The sequence below is a fragment of the Symphodus melops genome (genome assembly GCF_947650265.1).
Source record: "Symphodus melops genome assembly, chromosome: 1".
In the NCBI taxonomy this organism is placed as follows: Eukaryota; Metazoa; Chordata; class Actinopteri; order Labriformes; family Labridae; genus Symphodus; species Symphodus melops.
The window spans coordinates 9,419,166-9,435,629 of record NC_136691.1 but is presented as its reverse complement, the minus strand read 5'-3'; the positions used below and the strand labels follow the sequence as shown (position 1 = coordinate 9,435,629).

At 43.0% G+C, this 16,464-nt stretch overlaps 1 protein-coding gene across 9 annotated transcripts in view; it reads right to left on the bottom strand.

Moving 5' to 3' along the window:
• Positions 1-16,464, bottom strand: part of utrn (utrophin) — a gene marked incomplete at its 3' end in the record, with an annotated part of 174,280 nt that overhangs the window by 104,765 nt on the left and 53,051 nt on the right. For 8 of the 9 annotated variants that reach the window (XM_079360723.1, XM_079360725.1, XM_079360724.1 and 5 more), the window contains 13 exons: positions 15,686-15,858; positions 14,110-14,260; positions 12,928-13,103; positions 12,442-12,577; positions 11,810-11,959; positions 11,091-11,243; positions 10,887-10,988; positions 10,626-10,746; positions 9,924-10,141; positions 9,690-9,807; positions 9,176-9,381; positions 8,117-8,271; positions 7,699-7,888 (listed from right to left, as the gene is read on the bottom strand). In XM_079360723.1, coding sequence (XP_079216849.1) covers positions 7,699-7,888; positions 8,117-8,271; positions 9,176-9,381; positions 9,690-9,807; positions 9,924-10,141; positions 10,626-10,746; positions 10,887-10,988; positions 11,091-11,243; positions 11,810-11,959; positions 12,442-12,577; positions 12,928-13,103; positions 14,110-14,260; positions 15,686-15,858 — 2,049 coding nt within the window. Of the gene's footprint in view, positions 1-2,831; positions 2,952-7,698; positions 7,889-8,116; positions 8,272-9,175; positions 9,382-9,689; positions 9,808-9,923; positions 10,142-10,625; positions 10,747-10,886; positions 10,989-11,090; positions 11,244-11,809; positions 11,960-12,441; positions 12,578-12,927; positions 13,104-14,109; positions 14,261-15,685; positions 15,859-16,464 lie in introns of all 9 variants that reach the window. The other variant, XM_079360729.1, reaches the window with a different exon arrangement.

The window sequence follows — 16,464 nt, the reverse complement described above, 5'->3', positions numbered from 1 at the left end:
ACACACACACACACACACACACACACACACACACACACACACACACACACACACACACACACACACACACACACACACACACACACACACACACACACACACACACACACACACACACACACACACACACACAGAGTAAACTCCTCGTGTCACAAATATACAAGCAAAGAGGAAGACTAAGGTGGAAGGTGCACGAGGAGAGAGGAAGTGGAAAAGAGTTGATCAGGACGTTTTAACGATTCATGACGCGTCACATTTACATTTCAGCGCATTTAGACAACAACTTATACGGGGGTAAGAGCTACTTTTTCGTCTTGGATGAACACATAGCAGGACGGAACACATAAACAAAGCCTTAAGGGGACACTGTGTGGATGTTTAAACGTATCCTAATAGCCTACAGCTTCATCAAACATTATTGCTACTAAACAGGGAAAGCGGGGGAAGAAAACAATTTACCCACCAAATAAGAGACGCAGTTGTGTAAAGTGTTGAAGTTAAATGGTCTCCGCTTCCTAACACTGCAAAGCTCAGTAGTATATATCAACGTAATGAGTGCCATTAAAAAGCTAACATGCACACCACACGAAGCACGATTCATAGAAAACCGCCATCGGAAGGGCGATGACTCAGTAGGTTTTACAAACTTCCCATCATTCATTGCTGTCCTGCCAGTGACGAGACGTAATAGGATGAAGGTCAATATGTTTCGGGCCTACTTTTTGTCGACTCATTTGCAGCTTAACTGGACTGTCAGGGGTAAAATACAGCCTGTCTGTAATCTTACATTAAGCCTTCATGTTGCAGAGCCTGATGATGAAAAGGAAGTTGAGTTGGTTTAATATTATTGATTTTTTTTCTTTCAAGTACAGGATGTACAGTGTGTTCCCCGGGAAAACGATGAATATTACATTTAAAGTTATGTCCCTCTATCAGAGTGATTACAGCGGTTAGATTTCGTATTAATCGATATAAATCTGCTTAAGAAGGGGAACTAGATTATTTTAGTGCTTATTATCCTGAATCAGACAAAAAAAAAAAAAAAAAGCTTTTGGCTGAGGCTGCTTCAGGACATGTACTGTCCTGAAGCAGAGAGAATGGCTGGACCCCAGAGGTTGTGCCCCGAGCAAATCCATCATGGAGAAGTCACTGTTACAGTCTGGCAGCAAGCAAACGCACCCCGGGGAGGCAGGACAAGCCCGGCATTACTGATGCCCCCGAGGGGAAGGCCAAACGAACCCGGAATGACCGATGCGAGCCAGGGGAGGGTAATCGAGTGTGGTGTGAGTGATGCATCCGTCCGGTCAGGTATGAAGGAAGTAAGGCTACTGAGGATGGCTTAACAAATACCACGAGTGTTTCAACTCCAGTGTTCAAAGTATACGAGGTAAAGAAAGAGCAAAGAGTTTATTTTGAAGATACCAATGCCGGACGGGAGAAAGGATCTGATTCACTCATTCGATGGTTACACAAGCAAAAGAAGAAGCGCAGCTCTTGATAGATAAATAACCGAGAAAGGGCGGGAAAATGATGAATGACTAATGCTGTGTTTATCGCTCCCTTAAACAGTACACTTCCTTTTTCATTAAGCCTCACTCTCTCTAGTCCTTTCCACTTCAGGTTCTACTTTTTTTCTTTTTTTTTAAACAAAGTCAGGCAGGCAAATCCTATAAAATAAAATAATAAAAAACACCCACGCACATGAGCACACATTGGCAAAGACTAAAGGCAGAAAAGAATGAAAAGGGACCAAACACATGCGATTGAGTAAGAGCCAAGCACTTAGGAAAGAAGGGTTTATGGATTAAGAGTGGATTAAGTCCAACTGCCACATGTTTGTCAAGGCATGATTGATGCTGGCGAGCAGTCAGAGCATTAGTCTCTCACTGTCAGATCTACACAGCTGGTTCCCTCTGCCCTCTCACTGACAACGGGTCAATGCTGTGCGACACAAGATGGACAGTAGTGATCAGGAGTGGCACAACTTAACTGCTCCACCGAAAGTCAGCAGTTCATCATTCACACAGGGTTTTTAATAATTAAAAAATCAAATCTGACGACAGGTTATCCATTTTGAGACGAGTTTGTCTTGCAGTTGAGGCGTCTGCGATTTCAAAACAACCTTTTCACAGGAAAGTTTCACCCCCTGTATCCCCTTCAATTCTGTCAGGAAGCCTCGAGCAAACATAAACCCCCAAAACACTTTTATTACTCACTCAAAAAACAACACAAAGCATCATCTTCTCCACTTCACTAGTTCCTGCTTCATGACAAAGCCCAAACTCCCTTCAAAAAAAGGTTCGATCCGCAGACGAAAAACATAAAGCACGCACACGCAACACATCGTGACTTGTTCTGGAGACAAAGATGTCGAAAAGAGTGTGAAGAAGTCAAGAAGTCAGGCTGGTTTATATTTAAAATGTCAAACTGTGGAGGTCACTCATTCTCTACAAACGACATCACCTCAAACATAAGGTCTTGAAAATGATCACGAGTATTGGATAAAAAGCAAACAAGGGGAAAAAAACAGATGAGGTGAATCCTGGTTACTTACTCAACTAAAGACTGACAGTTTGACTGAAAAAAATAAATAATAATCCACTCAGAAGCAAAAACTTTGATGTCATCTGCCTAATCACAAACACAAAATCCTTTCATGAGCATAAAGCAGACTCCGACACATGCATACAGAAAAGTAAAAAAACCCCAAATCCTACATAAGTAGAACTTAAAATCAGATGTCCATCAGGAGAACGGAGGAAAAAAATAATAATCAAAAACTGAAACTCAGTCCAGCAGCCAGCTCTCTCACTCTTCAGGTGACCACGTACCTTGCAGAGTTTCTGGTAGCGAGGCGAGGAGATGGCCATCCTCTGGAGCCTGTGTAAGAAGACCACCACTTTCTGGAGGGAGGTCCGGACCATGGCCATCATCTTAAGACTGCTACAAGTCTGCAGCAGCCTGCTCCTGGTCCGCATGCTAGCACTGCCCTACCACGCTCATATTGTTCTCCCTCTCCCTCTCTCTCCCCTAGCCTGCCGTCCAGACCCCAGCCAAGCTGACGTGATGAGCACACACACACACATGCACAGAGAGAGTGAGAGAGAGAGAGAGAGAGAGAAACTACACTCACTCGCGCACGCTCGGCAGAGTACTCAGCTCAGCAAGACCCCATGTTTTGTCACATACACACACACACGCAACATACAGAAAGTACTCAGTTCTCTCTCTCTCTCTCTCTCTCCCCCTCTCTCTCTCTCTCTCTCTCTTTACTAACACTCGATCTCTCAGCATGCACACGCACAAACACGCAGACAATGTTGCAGGCGAGCAGGACAAGACGAGACACTCACTTTCTCCTCCACGCGGACATTCACACGCGCAACCCAACCGCAGAAGAAGAAGAAGAAGAGAATCACACCAAACACTTGTGACGGCACCCTGCAGAGTCAGAGGAGATGGACCAAGAGAAAAAGGAAATGATGGAGAAGAGGAAAAGGAAAATGACACATACAAAAAAAAAAAGAAAAAAAGGGAGAGAAGCAGAGAGGAAGGCACGAGTTGCACTGGATGAGAAGGGAAGAAGAGAAGCCGGTTGTAAAACGGCTCACTTTTTACTGCCGGTGATCCGGAGAGAGACAGAGAGAGACAGAGAGAGAGAGAGAGAGAGAGAGTAGGAGAGACAGAGAGAAAGCAGGAGAGGAGAAGAAGGACAGAGGGAGATCAGAAGCAGCGGTGTAAGAGACGACAAACACTGCCTCCACCGTGAGGGGAGAATGACATTACGCGAGGCAACAAACAGATCAATGAGGGGGAGAGAGAGAGAGAGAGAGAGAGAGAGAGAGAGAGAGAGAGAGAGAGAGAGAGAGAGAGAGAGAGAGAGAGAGAGAGAGAGGAGAGAGAGAGAGAGAGAGAGAGAGAGAGAGAGAGAGAGAGAGAGGCAGCGATACAGAGCAGGAGAGTAACTGTGATCGAGGGAGACTGAAGGAGAGCTAGGAGCACTAATGAGATGAACACACACAATACAGTTATAAAAAGAAAGGATTTATTTCAAGACGAGAGTCCCTGGAGGTAACATGCCATTCATTTTCTGACTTGCCATTTTAATTAACTGGCAGTCAGAACACTTCCATGGCTTGGATGAAAAACAATCAGGGGTTAAATTAACAGATCAGCCATTGGATCAAAAATAAATATCAAAGTCAAAATCATAAGCCATGACAACGTAAGAGGTGGAATTTATTTAAAAAAAAATATCCACACAAAATTATGTCCACACAATGTAATGCTGAAATTACATTGAGCCTAATAAATCTGTGTAAAGTCACAAACATTCGCAGAATAAGGTCAGATAGATAGATACTTTATTGATCCCAAGGGAAATTCAAGCTCATAGGTTACACAATAGTGATGAAGTGCATGAACCCTGAAGAAATCCAGACTGCAAGCAAAGTAAGGAAACCGTTACTATGGGAAATGTAAAAAATAAAATAAAATGACACATGCAATAACCACTTACTGCCATAGGTGTCGCCAAAAACAACAACACAGATCTGTAAAGCAGCCTCTTTAAAATCCTTATGAGCATGTTTTACATGCCATATTAAAACCAAAAATGACAGAGTGACAACTTTGGTTTCAAATACATTTGGGGGAATTCGGGATATGACACTGAAATGTTGATGTAACAACAATGATGTTCACAATTAGTTTACTGATAATTGAGTTAAGCCGTCTTCAAGAGATGCAGGAAGGAGAAGTTAAGAATAAAAAGTCAGTCGTGTAAAATCAGACGATGGGATTATCATAAAGCACTCGCTCAGCTCCTACAGAGCTTCTGACCACACCGCGTTACACACAGGTGGTTATTTTCAGCCTATTCATGTTGCCTCTGACTCTCTCTGTTGACTTTTATTTGAAGTGCTGCTGAAAAATACTCTTTCTTTCTCCCAACCGCAAGACAAGAGGCATTCATTTGAAGAGAGGATGAAAACCTCTGTATCTGCTCGAAACAGCACGCCTCACATCGACAGTAAATATGAGTCATACATTTAAAATAAGCACACGCTGGCACATATACACATAGGATACTTGTTGTAGCTCTTCAGTTTTCAGCGTTTGCTCTTACTGCGTTACCTCTTTTTACAGATAAAGGGAGACTCCAAATCAGGGAGGATGAACAAACAAACAAACGCATTCCTTTAAACCGACATGCAGATTACCGTGCACACACAGCGAGAGTAACTGTCATTTACCTACAGGCTCATGTACACACAGTGGAAAGGGGATCATGATGAGCTTATTGAAGGGCTCTGTTTAGACAGGGTTTAACTGGCTACAGCCTCCGTTTCACTCATTCCACACAGCATCGACTCCGCTTCACAGGAAATTACAAAGCAAGAGTGTGTTTCCAGCTCAGTCTGAACGGCACTGTCACGACCAGGTATGCACTGTAAGAGGTTGAACAATGCGTGTCTGTCATGACTCCATGACTCCATGATACTTGATTCATTTATTCAATTTGTCTGCATATCTATTGTGTCACGTGACAAACACACACAGTACATATTCCATGTACCACATACAAGCGGTCGTTACAGCCAGCTTCTCTAATTAAACGCTACGAGAAGATTGCTTATGCGCCGCTATTCAAAACAAGTTAATCACCCCTTCAATGTGTTTGATTTTAATGAACTATTGCACACCTACAAACCCTAATGAGCACAGCTGCTCCTCTGCAAGAAGGCATTTACACTGAATTTGTTTAAATCCCCCCCCCCCTCCCCCAGAAAAAACACTATTATATAACATAAGTAAATACAATATTAGCACATCATGCTTTGATGTATTTATATCAAATTGCTGAGCTGTATCTGGGATTAAAAGATCATGAATTAAGTATGAAAGTACCGTAAACCGAGTCAAATGTTTCTATGAGTACCAGCAGCATCAAACCTTCCACGGTCTAAAGCAATAAAAAGAAAAAGAGTCATGGAGAAGTTCAAAATGATTATCAAGAAAGGTCTGCTCGCTTCGCTCTCTTCAAAAGTCAGAAATCAACCTTCAAAAGCTCTGCGGTTGAGTGGCTGTTTTATGTGTGTGTGTGTTTTTTAACACACACACACATACACACACAAAACAATCAATACAACAGAATTTTGGATCTACAGGAAGTTTGGTGCGAAGATATTTCACTCAGACGTTTCTTTGATTGCTTTCTTTTACGCAACGGTTTGTACATCACCTCATGGCTGTAGCAAGACTTACACCAATACAGCAAAACATGTTTTGATTTCGTCTATAATCAGCTTCTACATTTTCAGGAAAATTCCCCAAACATGCTCCATTTGTTTTCTTCACTGTGCCCCTCCACTCAACCACTACTGGAGAATCTTAATATGAAAACAGCAGTCAGGGTGACAACGGCCTGTGGCCAAATTTGTGATTAAAGTAACTCGACTCTGAAAAGTGGCAGCACAGTCATTGTGAGTTAATAATAAGAGTTTGGGAGACAGCTTTCTGTGTCATCACACACAGTGCGTTTCATTATCTCACTCTCGAGGCCTGAGTGAAATCCATCACAGTCTTTACTGTGGACTGAGAAGAAAAAGAAAAAAAAAAAAAAGGTGAAAACTTAGGCAGTGGTCAGTCCAGTTTGGAAAGATGCAGAGACATGATGCGGCTCCAGATGTTATCTTTAAACTGTAACTTAAATCAATCAAATTTTTTTTGTTTTTACCTCACTGACCACACTTGACCTTTTACATGACCCTGAGAAACGTTTTGAAAATGACGCTCATAATGACGGAATATGTTTCACACGACAAACAAAATATTACAATACCAGGAAGATTATCAAGTAATACCCGTTTCTTTCAAGCTACTGAATTCTAACAGAACAAAACTAAATCCAGTCCGGTATCAACAACGAGCTTCAAAGTCTCTTTACGTCACATCTGAAACAAGGAAATCAATTCTCAAAAATCTTCGTTTGCACTCGTGTTGTGACTGTGCGTTTCATTTTTCCCTCTGACCATGGCCTGTATAAAATCACAAACGGTAGTAGGAGCACTGTCGTATTCAAAAGAATGGAAGGACACTTTTTTATTATTGGATGGTGGCCTTTCGATTCTGGGAGAGATATGACAATGCAGCGTTTTCTCAGGGACAAGGACAGAGATACAAACACTCGTGTGAAATCATTGATCATCTGTGAAGAAAAAAAAAAAAAAAAAAAAGGAGTTTTCATGAATGAGAGCCCTTCAGTGAAGAATCTGAGAGGCCAAGGCCGACAGAGGACGTCAACAATGAAGATGATTGCCTGTTTTTAGCTTTCGAAAAGGTTTTGGTGAAGAGGTTTTAGTATTAAAATATTCCATGATGTGTTTCAACAGGTCCCTGCAAAGAAGTCTGGGTAAATGACAAGCTAGTGAGTGCAAACACACACGCACAGAATTCCTAAGCAGCACAGCACAAGAGGATCAATGAGCCGCGCTTGATGCATATAAGCACTCACCTGCTCTCTGTGCGCCCCCTCCCTCACACACCTTAAACAAGCAGCTTATACATGGATACGCACACGCATGCGGCTGCCTCTTTTTGACTGGTGAAGGATGCGTTAATGAAGGATGACACTGAGATAATAGCCTAGCACCTGTGAATAGATTGCAAACACACACTGTCTGTTTTGAGCCCTACCTCCAGTTGTAGCCTCAGCTCCTTGGCGTGGGCGGAGTCCTGCGACGTGTCTTCCCTCTGGGAGGCATCGGCCAGAACGTTGACGGTCGTCTCTGCCTCCTGGAGCCATTTGAGGAAGGACTCAAGCTCCCTGAGGGACATCTGCAGGCCCTTCAGGTCACTGTCCAGCTGGGCGTGACGATCACTCGCCCTATGGATCAATGAAGATGTTTCAAATATAAGACTATGCATAAAAAAAAAACACTCAAATAAGTGTATTGATTTCAAAACTATTAATATGGTCAGCTTGAAAACATTAGCCCCCCCAATCAGAACTAAGATTTCGACACAGCCTTGAGAAGGTAGAGACGGCAGTATCAGCCCATCATGCAACACGATTAAACCAGAGTCACAGGTTCACAGGTGAGTGAATGATCACCTGTTGTTGATGATGTTCCATGCAGCGTTGTGTGCGTCTGCGACCTCTTTGATCCTGCGGGTGTCGTCAGTCGAATACTCCTGTAGAAGATGATTGGACAGCTCGTTGAACGCCCCGACTGCAGCCTGGCCTCGGCCCAGGTCTTGGAGGAACGCCTATGAAACGATCAACACGGTGGCATAAGGATCATGGTGACACTGAGAATGTGACAGATGTGACTCAGTCTGTTGGTGTCACCGTGAAGGGCACTGCTCACAGCACTTTTAGGGGCCTTGGTTATTTATTTGCATGCAGGGTTTTTCTCCTTTTATTGTGTGCTGGTATCTGCCTGAGTTAGATAAATTGCTCTTCAAGAATATTAATGACCCACTATCTACACTAAGCTTTGAAATTAAACTTCAGGCACTGAAAACACAAAGTATTTTTGTACCACTAAGCCATTTGACATTGGTATTTTAACCTCTATTTAATTAAAAAGTTTATACAAGACTCGACTGTTATTCATGAGGCCAGAATACCATTTTACATCAAAGCTTGAAAAAATGTGTCCAAATCTGACCCCAAGTCTCCTGCTTTTCTCACAAAACAGGTACACAACACGATATTTAGTGGTCAATTACTCATCATTACAAGACCACACAAAGCAGGAGCAGACCTGTATCTGACATGCTGGATTCTGTTAAACTCAGTTGCCCTCTAGTGTTTGACTATTGTAATGAGTCACACACAATCATGTGGCGTAGTTATTTTCCAGAAACTCTCCTGGAGTCATCATTTCTAATTAAAATGATGGATGATGTGGGCGGATGGATGTTATTAAGGTTCAAAGTGAGGCTACAGAAAGGTGAGTTATTCATCTCCAGCTTTTATACACCTATACAGCTGTACAAAAGGAGCTGTAATACTTTGTTTGGTTTGGTTTAAAGAAAGGTCTTACTATCAGGAGAATGAGCAGACAAACTCCCATGAGCACATGACGAGTTCACTTAAATGACAAGGATAAAGAAGGACGGGCGTGAGACACACAAAGGACATGGAGAGGACACTTTCCCCCCTAACCTTGTTGTCAGCAAGCTGTTTAGTCAGGGGATCTCTGGACTGCTGAAGAAGGTTGTGAAATCGTCCTTCGTTGTGCCCAATCACAGCCATCACCTCCTTCCTCTGCTCCTCCCACTGGTTGCTGTGGCCAATCATGTTGTCCAGCTGCTGGAGCCTTGCCTCAACGCCATGCTGAGTGCTGTCCCACTGGCTGCGTACCCTCTCAACTGGTGACACAGACAAATGAGTATATGAGAAAAGGTCACTTAAAAACCAAAAGTATTGAGAGAACCTTCAAAACACGATTTTTTTTGAAGAGATGAGTGTACAACATGCTTTAAAAAGGCACAAAAAGTAAATAACCTGTCTGTTGATCAAACTCTACTTTATCTGTTTAGCTCTTTCTATACAAACATGCAGCCGAAAGCACTATCTAAGGAACACACACATAGAAAACATTTACAGAATAGTTAGAAATATATATAAAAATAAGCAGACTGATTATTAAGATGGGATCATCTTGCTTAATACGTACGTTTTTCTGTAATAGATGTGCGCACATCCAGGTTGGAGGTTTTGTTTTTGATGTTCTGTGCCAAAGTGAAAATGTCTTCTAACTGAGGGTGACGCTGCTCCAGGTCACTTTTTGTCACCTGTAAGAATAAGATACACACACACACACAGAGTCAGACATACTAGTGTTGCTCAGAGATTTTATTTCACACAATAGAAGCTGCCGACTGTCAAAACACTACACACTATTGCTTACCTGAAGCCGTCCTATTGTGGTCCTGATCTCATCCGTGTCCCCCACTGTGACAATATTAGACTTCAGCATCTGCGTGATGAGCAGGAGCCAGTCTGCCAGCTCGGTGGCCGTCTGGTTGAGGTCAGTGGGTGCCACGGTGTCCGGCATGTGCGGGGTTTGGTAGTGGGGCTCCTCGCTCACCAGGCTGGCCATCTGCACAGCTGAGGGGACCGCAGAAACTGGAGAAGTGGTGGTGGAAAAAAAAAAAAAAAAAAGAGCATGGGAACTCAGGGGAAGCAGTGTTGACATATTGAGAGTTCATTAAAAGGAAATGATGCAATGAGCGTTAAAGATGTTGGGAGTGAGAGAGGAGGTGCTGTCAAAAAGCTCTCTGAGGAAAGTGGCACTAAACTCACACTAAATCATGACGAATGAGGAACTGGGGATTGTTTTTTAAGTATTGCACAACCAGGACTTTGTTGCTCACCTCTTATTTGTTGTTTCATCATCTACATTTCACTGAGACATTCAGAAACAAGCACATTTTAGCTCTGGTACTCGTGCATGTTCATATTACCTGTTAATGTTCTAATTTTCTGTGTCTCTTTAAAGGGGCTTAAAACTTCATTAGGATCGCGTTCGCAAGACTTTATCCATCCGCTATTTGAAGCAGAAAGGAGCGAAATCACAAGTTTAAACAAGTGCATTCCTTGAAATCTTTACCCAGCTGCTGGTGCTGGACGACCTGCTGGTGCTGCATCCACGGGGAGACGGGTGGCTGGAGAGAATCCCTTAGTCGAACATCCAGAGCTTTCCAATCAGCCGCCAGCTGCTCCACCTCACTCTGTACAGGTGAATGTACCCACAAGAAAATACAAATGATCAATTAAAAGGCCAAAGAAACAGTATATTATAATTTTATTAAACAGCTTCAATAGACAGAAAATCAAATTTGCTAATTAGAGGTAATGCTGAGGCTGAGACCTTTTCCTGAGGCATCAGCTGCTGTCGTCTCTGTAGATCTATAGAATGAGCCAACAGATCCTCCAGGTCTCTCTTCCTGTCCTTCATGGAGGCCTCCAGAGCCTAAAACAGGCGTGATCAGTTTAGGTGCGATATTTGTGTCTGAGATGAGTGGATACTCAGTGAGGTCATGTGTGTTGTTGTTTTGTTTTGTGACATATGTACCAGTGCCTGGCTTGGGTTCAGTCCTCGGGTCAAGATTGTCTGGTGTGTGACGACGACCCAGTCGGTGAGTCTGTTCATCCGGTCCTGGAACTGGGCGTGACTCTGCAGGTTGGCCTCCACCTCTCCCACTTTGTCCATCAGCTCATGGGTCACCTGCAGAGGAAAAAGATGTGCGTGTACAAGTGAGTGAAAAAAGGATGCACACGAATAGGGACAAAAAAAAAAGGAAGGAAAGGAGATGATGTGGCCTGCATGCTGGTGTAAAACATGAGAAATACGACAGAACTTAAATATTATTAACAAAAAGCTGGTTTCGGGGGACTGGTTCCTCGTTTGCACTGGTTGCAGGTTGGACTCCTCGTTCTGATGCTATTTTAGTCACCTCCACTTTCGATCCACAAATGTCCGGCCTCTCCTAAGCTCTCCTATCTATTAAAGCACTTAATACTTAAAAAGTTAATTTTACCATTTAGCGAGCCAAAACTTTGTCGTAAGCGGCACAATAAAAAAGCTACATACAGTAAGAAGCTGTAGTACATGTTTCTTCATAATCTTGTTTTTATTACCGTATTTGATTTACTTTTTTTTTTTGTTAACAAAAAGTGTTGCGTTTTAAGCTGTTATGTTTCATATCAAATTATTCAGTTTTTTCCGCACCAACAAAAATAACAACAATAAAACTGAAGACACGGCTTGGATGCAGTTGGTAAAACTCTCACCTTGCTCCAGTTCAGGTTGATGACTCTTAGTTTGCCCACATGCTGCTCTCGGCTCTGAGGGCTCACACTGGGGCTGGCCAGGATCTGAGGGGCGTGTTTGTTTAGCCATCCGAGGCGTTCATTGTTTGCGTCCATTTCCTCTGCGAGGGCCTGCAAAAGACGGGGGAGAAAAAAGGCCCTGACCTTTAATGGCACAAAGATGGATTGATTTGGTGATGTATTGACAAAGAAGGGCACAATAAGTAAAAATGAAATCAATGGAGGTATATTGTGAAGGTCGCAGCACAGCAGAGAGTTTCTCCATATAACCAGATGATAGGATTTATTGTGCTTTCTTCTACCCAGGGGAGGAGTCTGGCTGAGGTGTGTTGTCAGGAAAGAGTGCAGACTGAAAACATCGAGGCATTGTATTTCCTTGTTCAGCAATGCCTTGTTCAAAGTTGTTCAGTTTCTGCTTGTGATTGACAGCAGGGAGCTACTTGTCAGTGGAGTGAAGCACGCGGGAGAAAAAAAGAATCTCACAGAATCCTGGACTTTCTGGAGCTGACCAAGAAAACGGCTGACTCCACCAGCCTCTGGATCAAAGCTCGCAGGGCTCGCAATAAATCGAGCGTGTTTGAGTCCTGCCGTACCTTCAGCTCTCGGAGGTTTTCATCAGTGGCGGTGACAGGTAAGGTGCTGACTGCGTTCTCGGTCTGCTGCAGCCACACGGCCAGCTCCTCGCGTCTCCTCTTCATCTCTGACAGGGCCGGATCCCCTCCAGCCAGTCTACAAACACATACACAAAAACACACACACACACACACACACACACACACACACACATACACACACAAACACTTTCATTATGTTCCTAGATTAGGATCTCTATTTCCCAGAGGTTGCAGGCCTAATCCTGAATTTACATTTAAATTACTGTTATAGACTGATTGACCACACAGATAATGTTAACCTGGCAAACACTGATAAAGAAAAAATAAGATTGTTGATGTTTGCTACATCTTATTCTAAAACCAAATGTAATCTAGTCACATCAACGATAAGAATTTGACCACATACTCTTAGCCTTTCAGTACATGTGACGCGTGACATGCCGCGTGGTTCCGAGTTGAGGTTACCTGCGCTGTCGCTCCAGGACCACGCGATTGACACCTCTCCAACGCTGACAGAGGACGTCTAGCTTCTCCTCAAGTAGGGACCCGTCGGGAGACGACAGCTGCCTGGTTATCTGCTCCCCTGTGCGGGTCAGTGCGGCCATGACGGGCTGGTGGCTGCCAAGGCCTTCTTCCAGCTCCTGAGATACATACAATTGAATAAAAGACAGGGGAACAAAAAGGTCGAATCGAGGATCAATCAAACAGAATAAGCCGCATGACTTAGGGCCAAATCCCCCACTCAAGTCCATCGCTCTTCCAGGCATTTCTGTGATTGACACACTGGCCTGATTTTTGGCCCATCACGATTTTAAGCTGCCAAAGCTCTACTTCCACTAAGAGCGATCGAGCTCGCCAACACGGACCTGTAAAGTAGGGAAAGTGCTTGTAAAAAGCAGCTAAAGGGTGAGTCAGCTAATTGATCTCTCGATTCCCACATGATCCCTCGTCCCCATCTCAGAAACTGTGAAAACATGCAAAAGAGCCAGACATGTGGAGGGAAAGCTGAGACTGATGAAGCTGTCAGCGTTCATATGAAGTGGATATAGAGAATTTGATTCCCAAAACAGGAATGAAATTGCTGCTAGGGTGATTAAACAGAGCTAAATTAGAAGCGCTTTCTCATGTTACTCCTCTTCTCTGGCTCTGCATAATGAACACTTGAAAAAGCGGCGTGGATGTTTACAAGGGACATTATTGCACCCACTTCTTTCGCTCAAGGGGAACAAATGCAATTATCTCTGCGTAACATTTCCGACCATCGAGCTGCTTATATTTCAAACACAGTACCACAGCAGCCGTGGAAGGTAATGATAATGTTAGATAGTTATTAGTATTTATTCAAATTATGATGCAAGCAGGGGCAAGTTTTCTTAAGTGTCACAAAAACGAGTGAGTATACAAGAATTTAAAAGGAATTATTATAAAGCTCTAAAACTCAGCATGAGGATGGAAATATATCAAGAAATGATTGTATATGTTACATAAAGGATGATAGAAATAAACAGCCCGCTTCCTTTTGGTTTTTTTTAACTCAGGTGTTCTTTTGTTCCCCACTCTTGTCCTTTGGGTCTTTAAAAAAATAATGATAATGATGAATATTTTTATAGATTCAGACTACCGTGTGCTCCTCTGCCCTTCACTGACCTCCTGATGTTGTCGTGCAGAGTCCAGGTCCAGCTGTCCGTCCGGCCCTATGCTCTCAGACAGCAGTGTTTCTGTATCGGTCAGCCACTGACTCATGTCGTTCATGTCGCAGTGAAACTGCCTCCACTCTTCTATGGCACGGTCAAAATTCCTGCAGCACAACAGGAAAAAGGATAATTTAACAGGACATGAAACCTAGAAGAACTGGTACAGCAAGAGAAAGCTTCTTTCAGGATTAATAAAGACAAGAGACTCTTCCCTTTTAGTTCAAAATGTATCAATGTATTCAGTTATTCGCTTCCACTGATGTTTATTTAGCATGCTGAAACAACCTGAAACAAGGAGGAACAACTGCATTTTTAGCTCCTTGCAAATGTGCTCATCGTTAGAATCACTGAAATTCTATCGCAGCCCCAAAACGAAGCTCCCTACCTTCCCAACACTTTCACTGAAACACATTAACATTGGTGTCCCATAGTGAGATTTCACATTACCTTATGGCATTGCAGAAGCAGAAGAGGCATGCATGTACACAAACAAACAGCGGGTGCTTCACACCCACCCACACCCACACACACACACACACACACACACACACACACTCTGGGTGTTGAAATTGTAGATGAGGCGCATGGAGGCGTACCAGTCAGTCAGTGTGTAATGGGGTAACGTTTCTGCTCTTAAGGATTGTGAAGTGTGCTCAGACGTTTATGTATTTGCCTCTCAGTAATAGTTTAGTCTCTTTCCTCCTTTTGTTGCTTCGAAAATTAAATAAATATCGTCTCTTAATATATAAAGTGCTGGCCTTTTGGTGAGATTCCACATTTGTAATGAGGAAAATGGCTCTGCGGACCTCTATGCAACACCATAAATGTCAAAACAATCGCGAACCCTCCGACAACACCGGACAATTCAAAACGCATCAATGAATCGATCAGCATAGACGGAGAAGCTGATTACTGCTAATCCAAAAAAAACCTGATCTTTATCACACTCGTGGTCCACATGAGGGTTGTTTCCTCACACAGCATCCCTGGGAGCACACCAGATTCAAATCAGAGAGACGAGGCAGGGAAATAAGCAAACCGACAAAGTGCACTTCATTCCTTTGTTTTGTTCATAATGACGTCCCCGGGTTACGGTGATTAGAAACTGATTGAATCAGCATTCGTTTGCACGATACAAAATTAGCTTACTCATTTATTCTTGCATGTTGGGGACAGTGTGCTCAGCAAATGAGGACTGTTTATGCCTAAGGAACTGTTTTGATGGTGGTCAAGGTCACCTCGCGTGTGTGTGTGTGTGTGTGCATTCATAAGTGTGAATGAGGGAGTAGATCTGTGATAAGGCATGAGAGTGTTTGAGCCTTGTTGTTTTGATAGTAATCAAGGTGAGTGTGTGAGCGTCTGGTGTTGATTGTGTGTCCTGCTCCATCTCTTAAACTGTCCATGCTGTCTACTGCAGGCAGACAGTTTGCATTAGATTGATAGTAGCTGCTTGTCTGCCCCGTTAGCATGAGAGGTTATTTCTAATTTGAGCGCGACTTCTTGCGGATGCGATCTGTTGCTGCACGTACCCCTTGCGGTGGTTGTACATGCGGTTGATGCGGTCCCACTCCGAGTTGAGCTGCACGAGGGTGTCTCCGATCTGGGCAACCTCTGCGGGGTTAGCGCCGCGAACAACGTCAGGCTGCCGCTCATGGATCCCTGTGACGTGCTCACCGAGACGCTCCAAATTTTCTTTGATATTCTGTAAAAAAATAAATAAATAAATAATGAAAAAAATATTGAGGAACAGAAATGGTTTGAAAAGTTCACACTGCCTGACTGCAATGGAAGAAAATGTAAATGACTACATCGATTTCAGAACATCCTGCTTTCATATAAGTCAATCGATCAATCACTGCAAATCTCAGACTGTAAAAATAAAACAAAACTGACTGCAGTTTATCACTTACCCCTGGGCTGTGATTTCAAACATTTGTGAGGAACTATGAAGAAATAATCAATCGTAACGCTGATGCTCCCGTCTGTTTTTGGAGGTCATACATATTTCATTTAAGTCTTTTTATCACCAGCATTGACTCTCTACAGGAGCTTTATTATTTTATAATACTGAGAAATATCTTAAAAAATAGTAGTACATTTTAAATCTTGTCGTGAAGCCTTCAAAGTTTAGACACTTCAATCTTTGAACAGTTTTTCTGTTTTCTACAACAAGCTAATATCAGCAAAATTCCCCTCTCTAGACTTTTGTCCTCTTAAATTTGCAACAACTACCGTAAATTCCGTACTATTGAGCGCACCTGGATATAAGCCGCACCGGCTAAAAATAAGTAAATATATGTATTTGTAC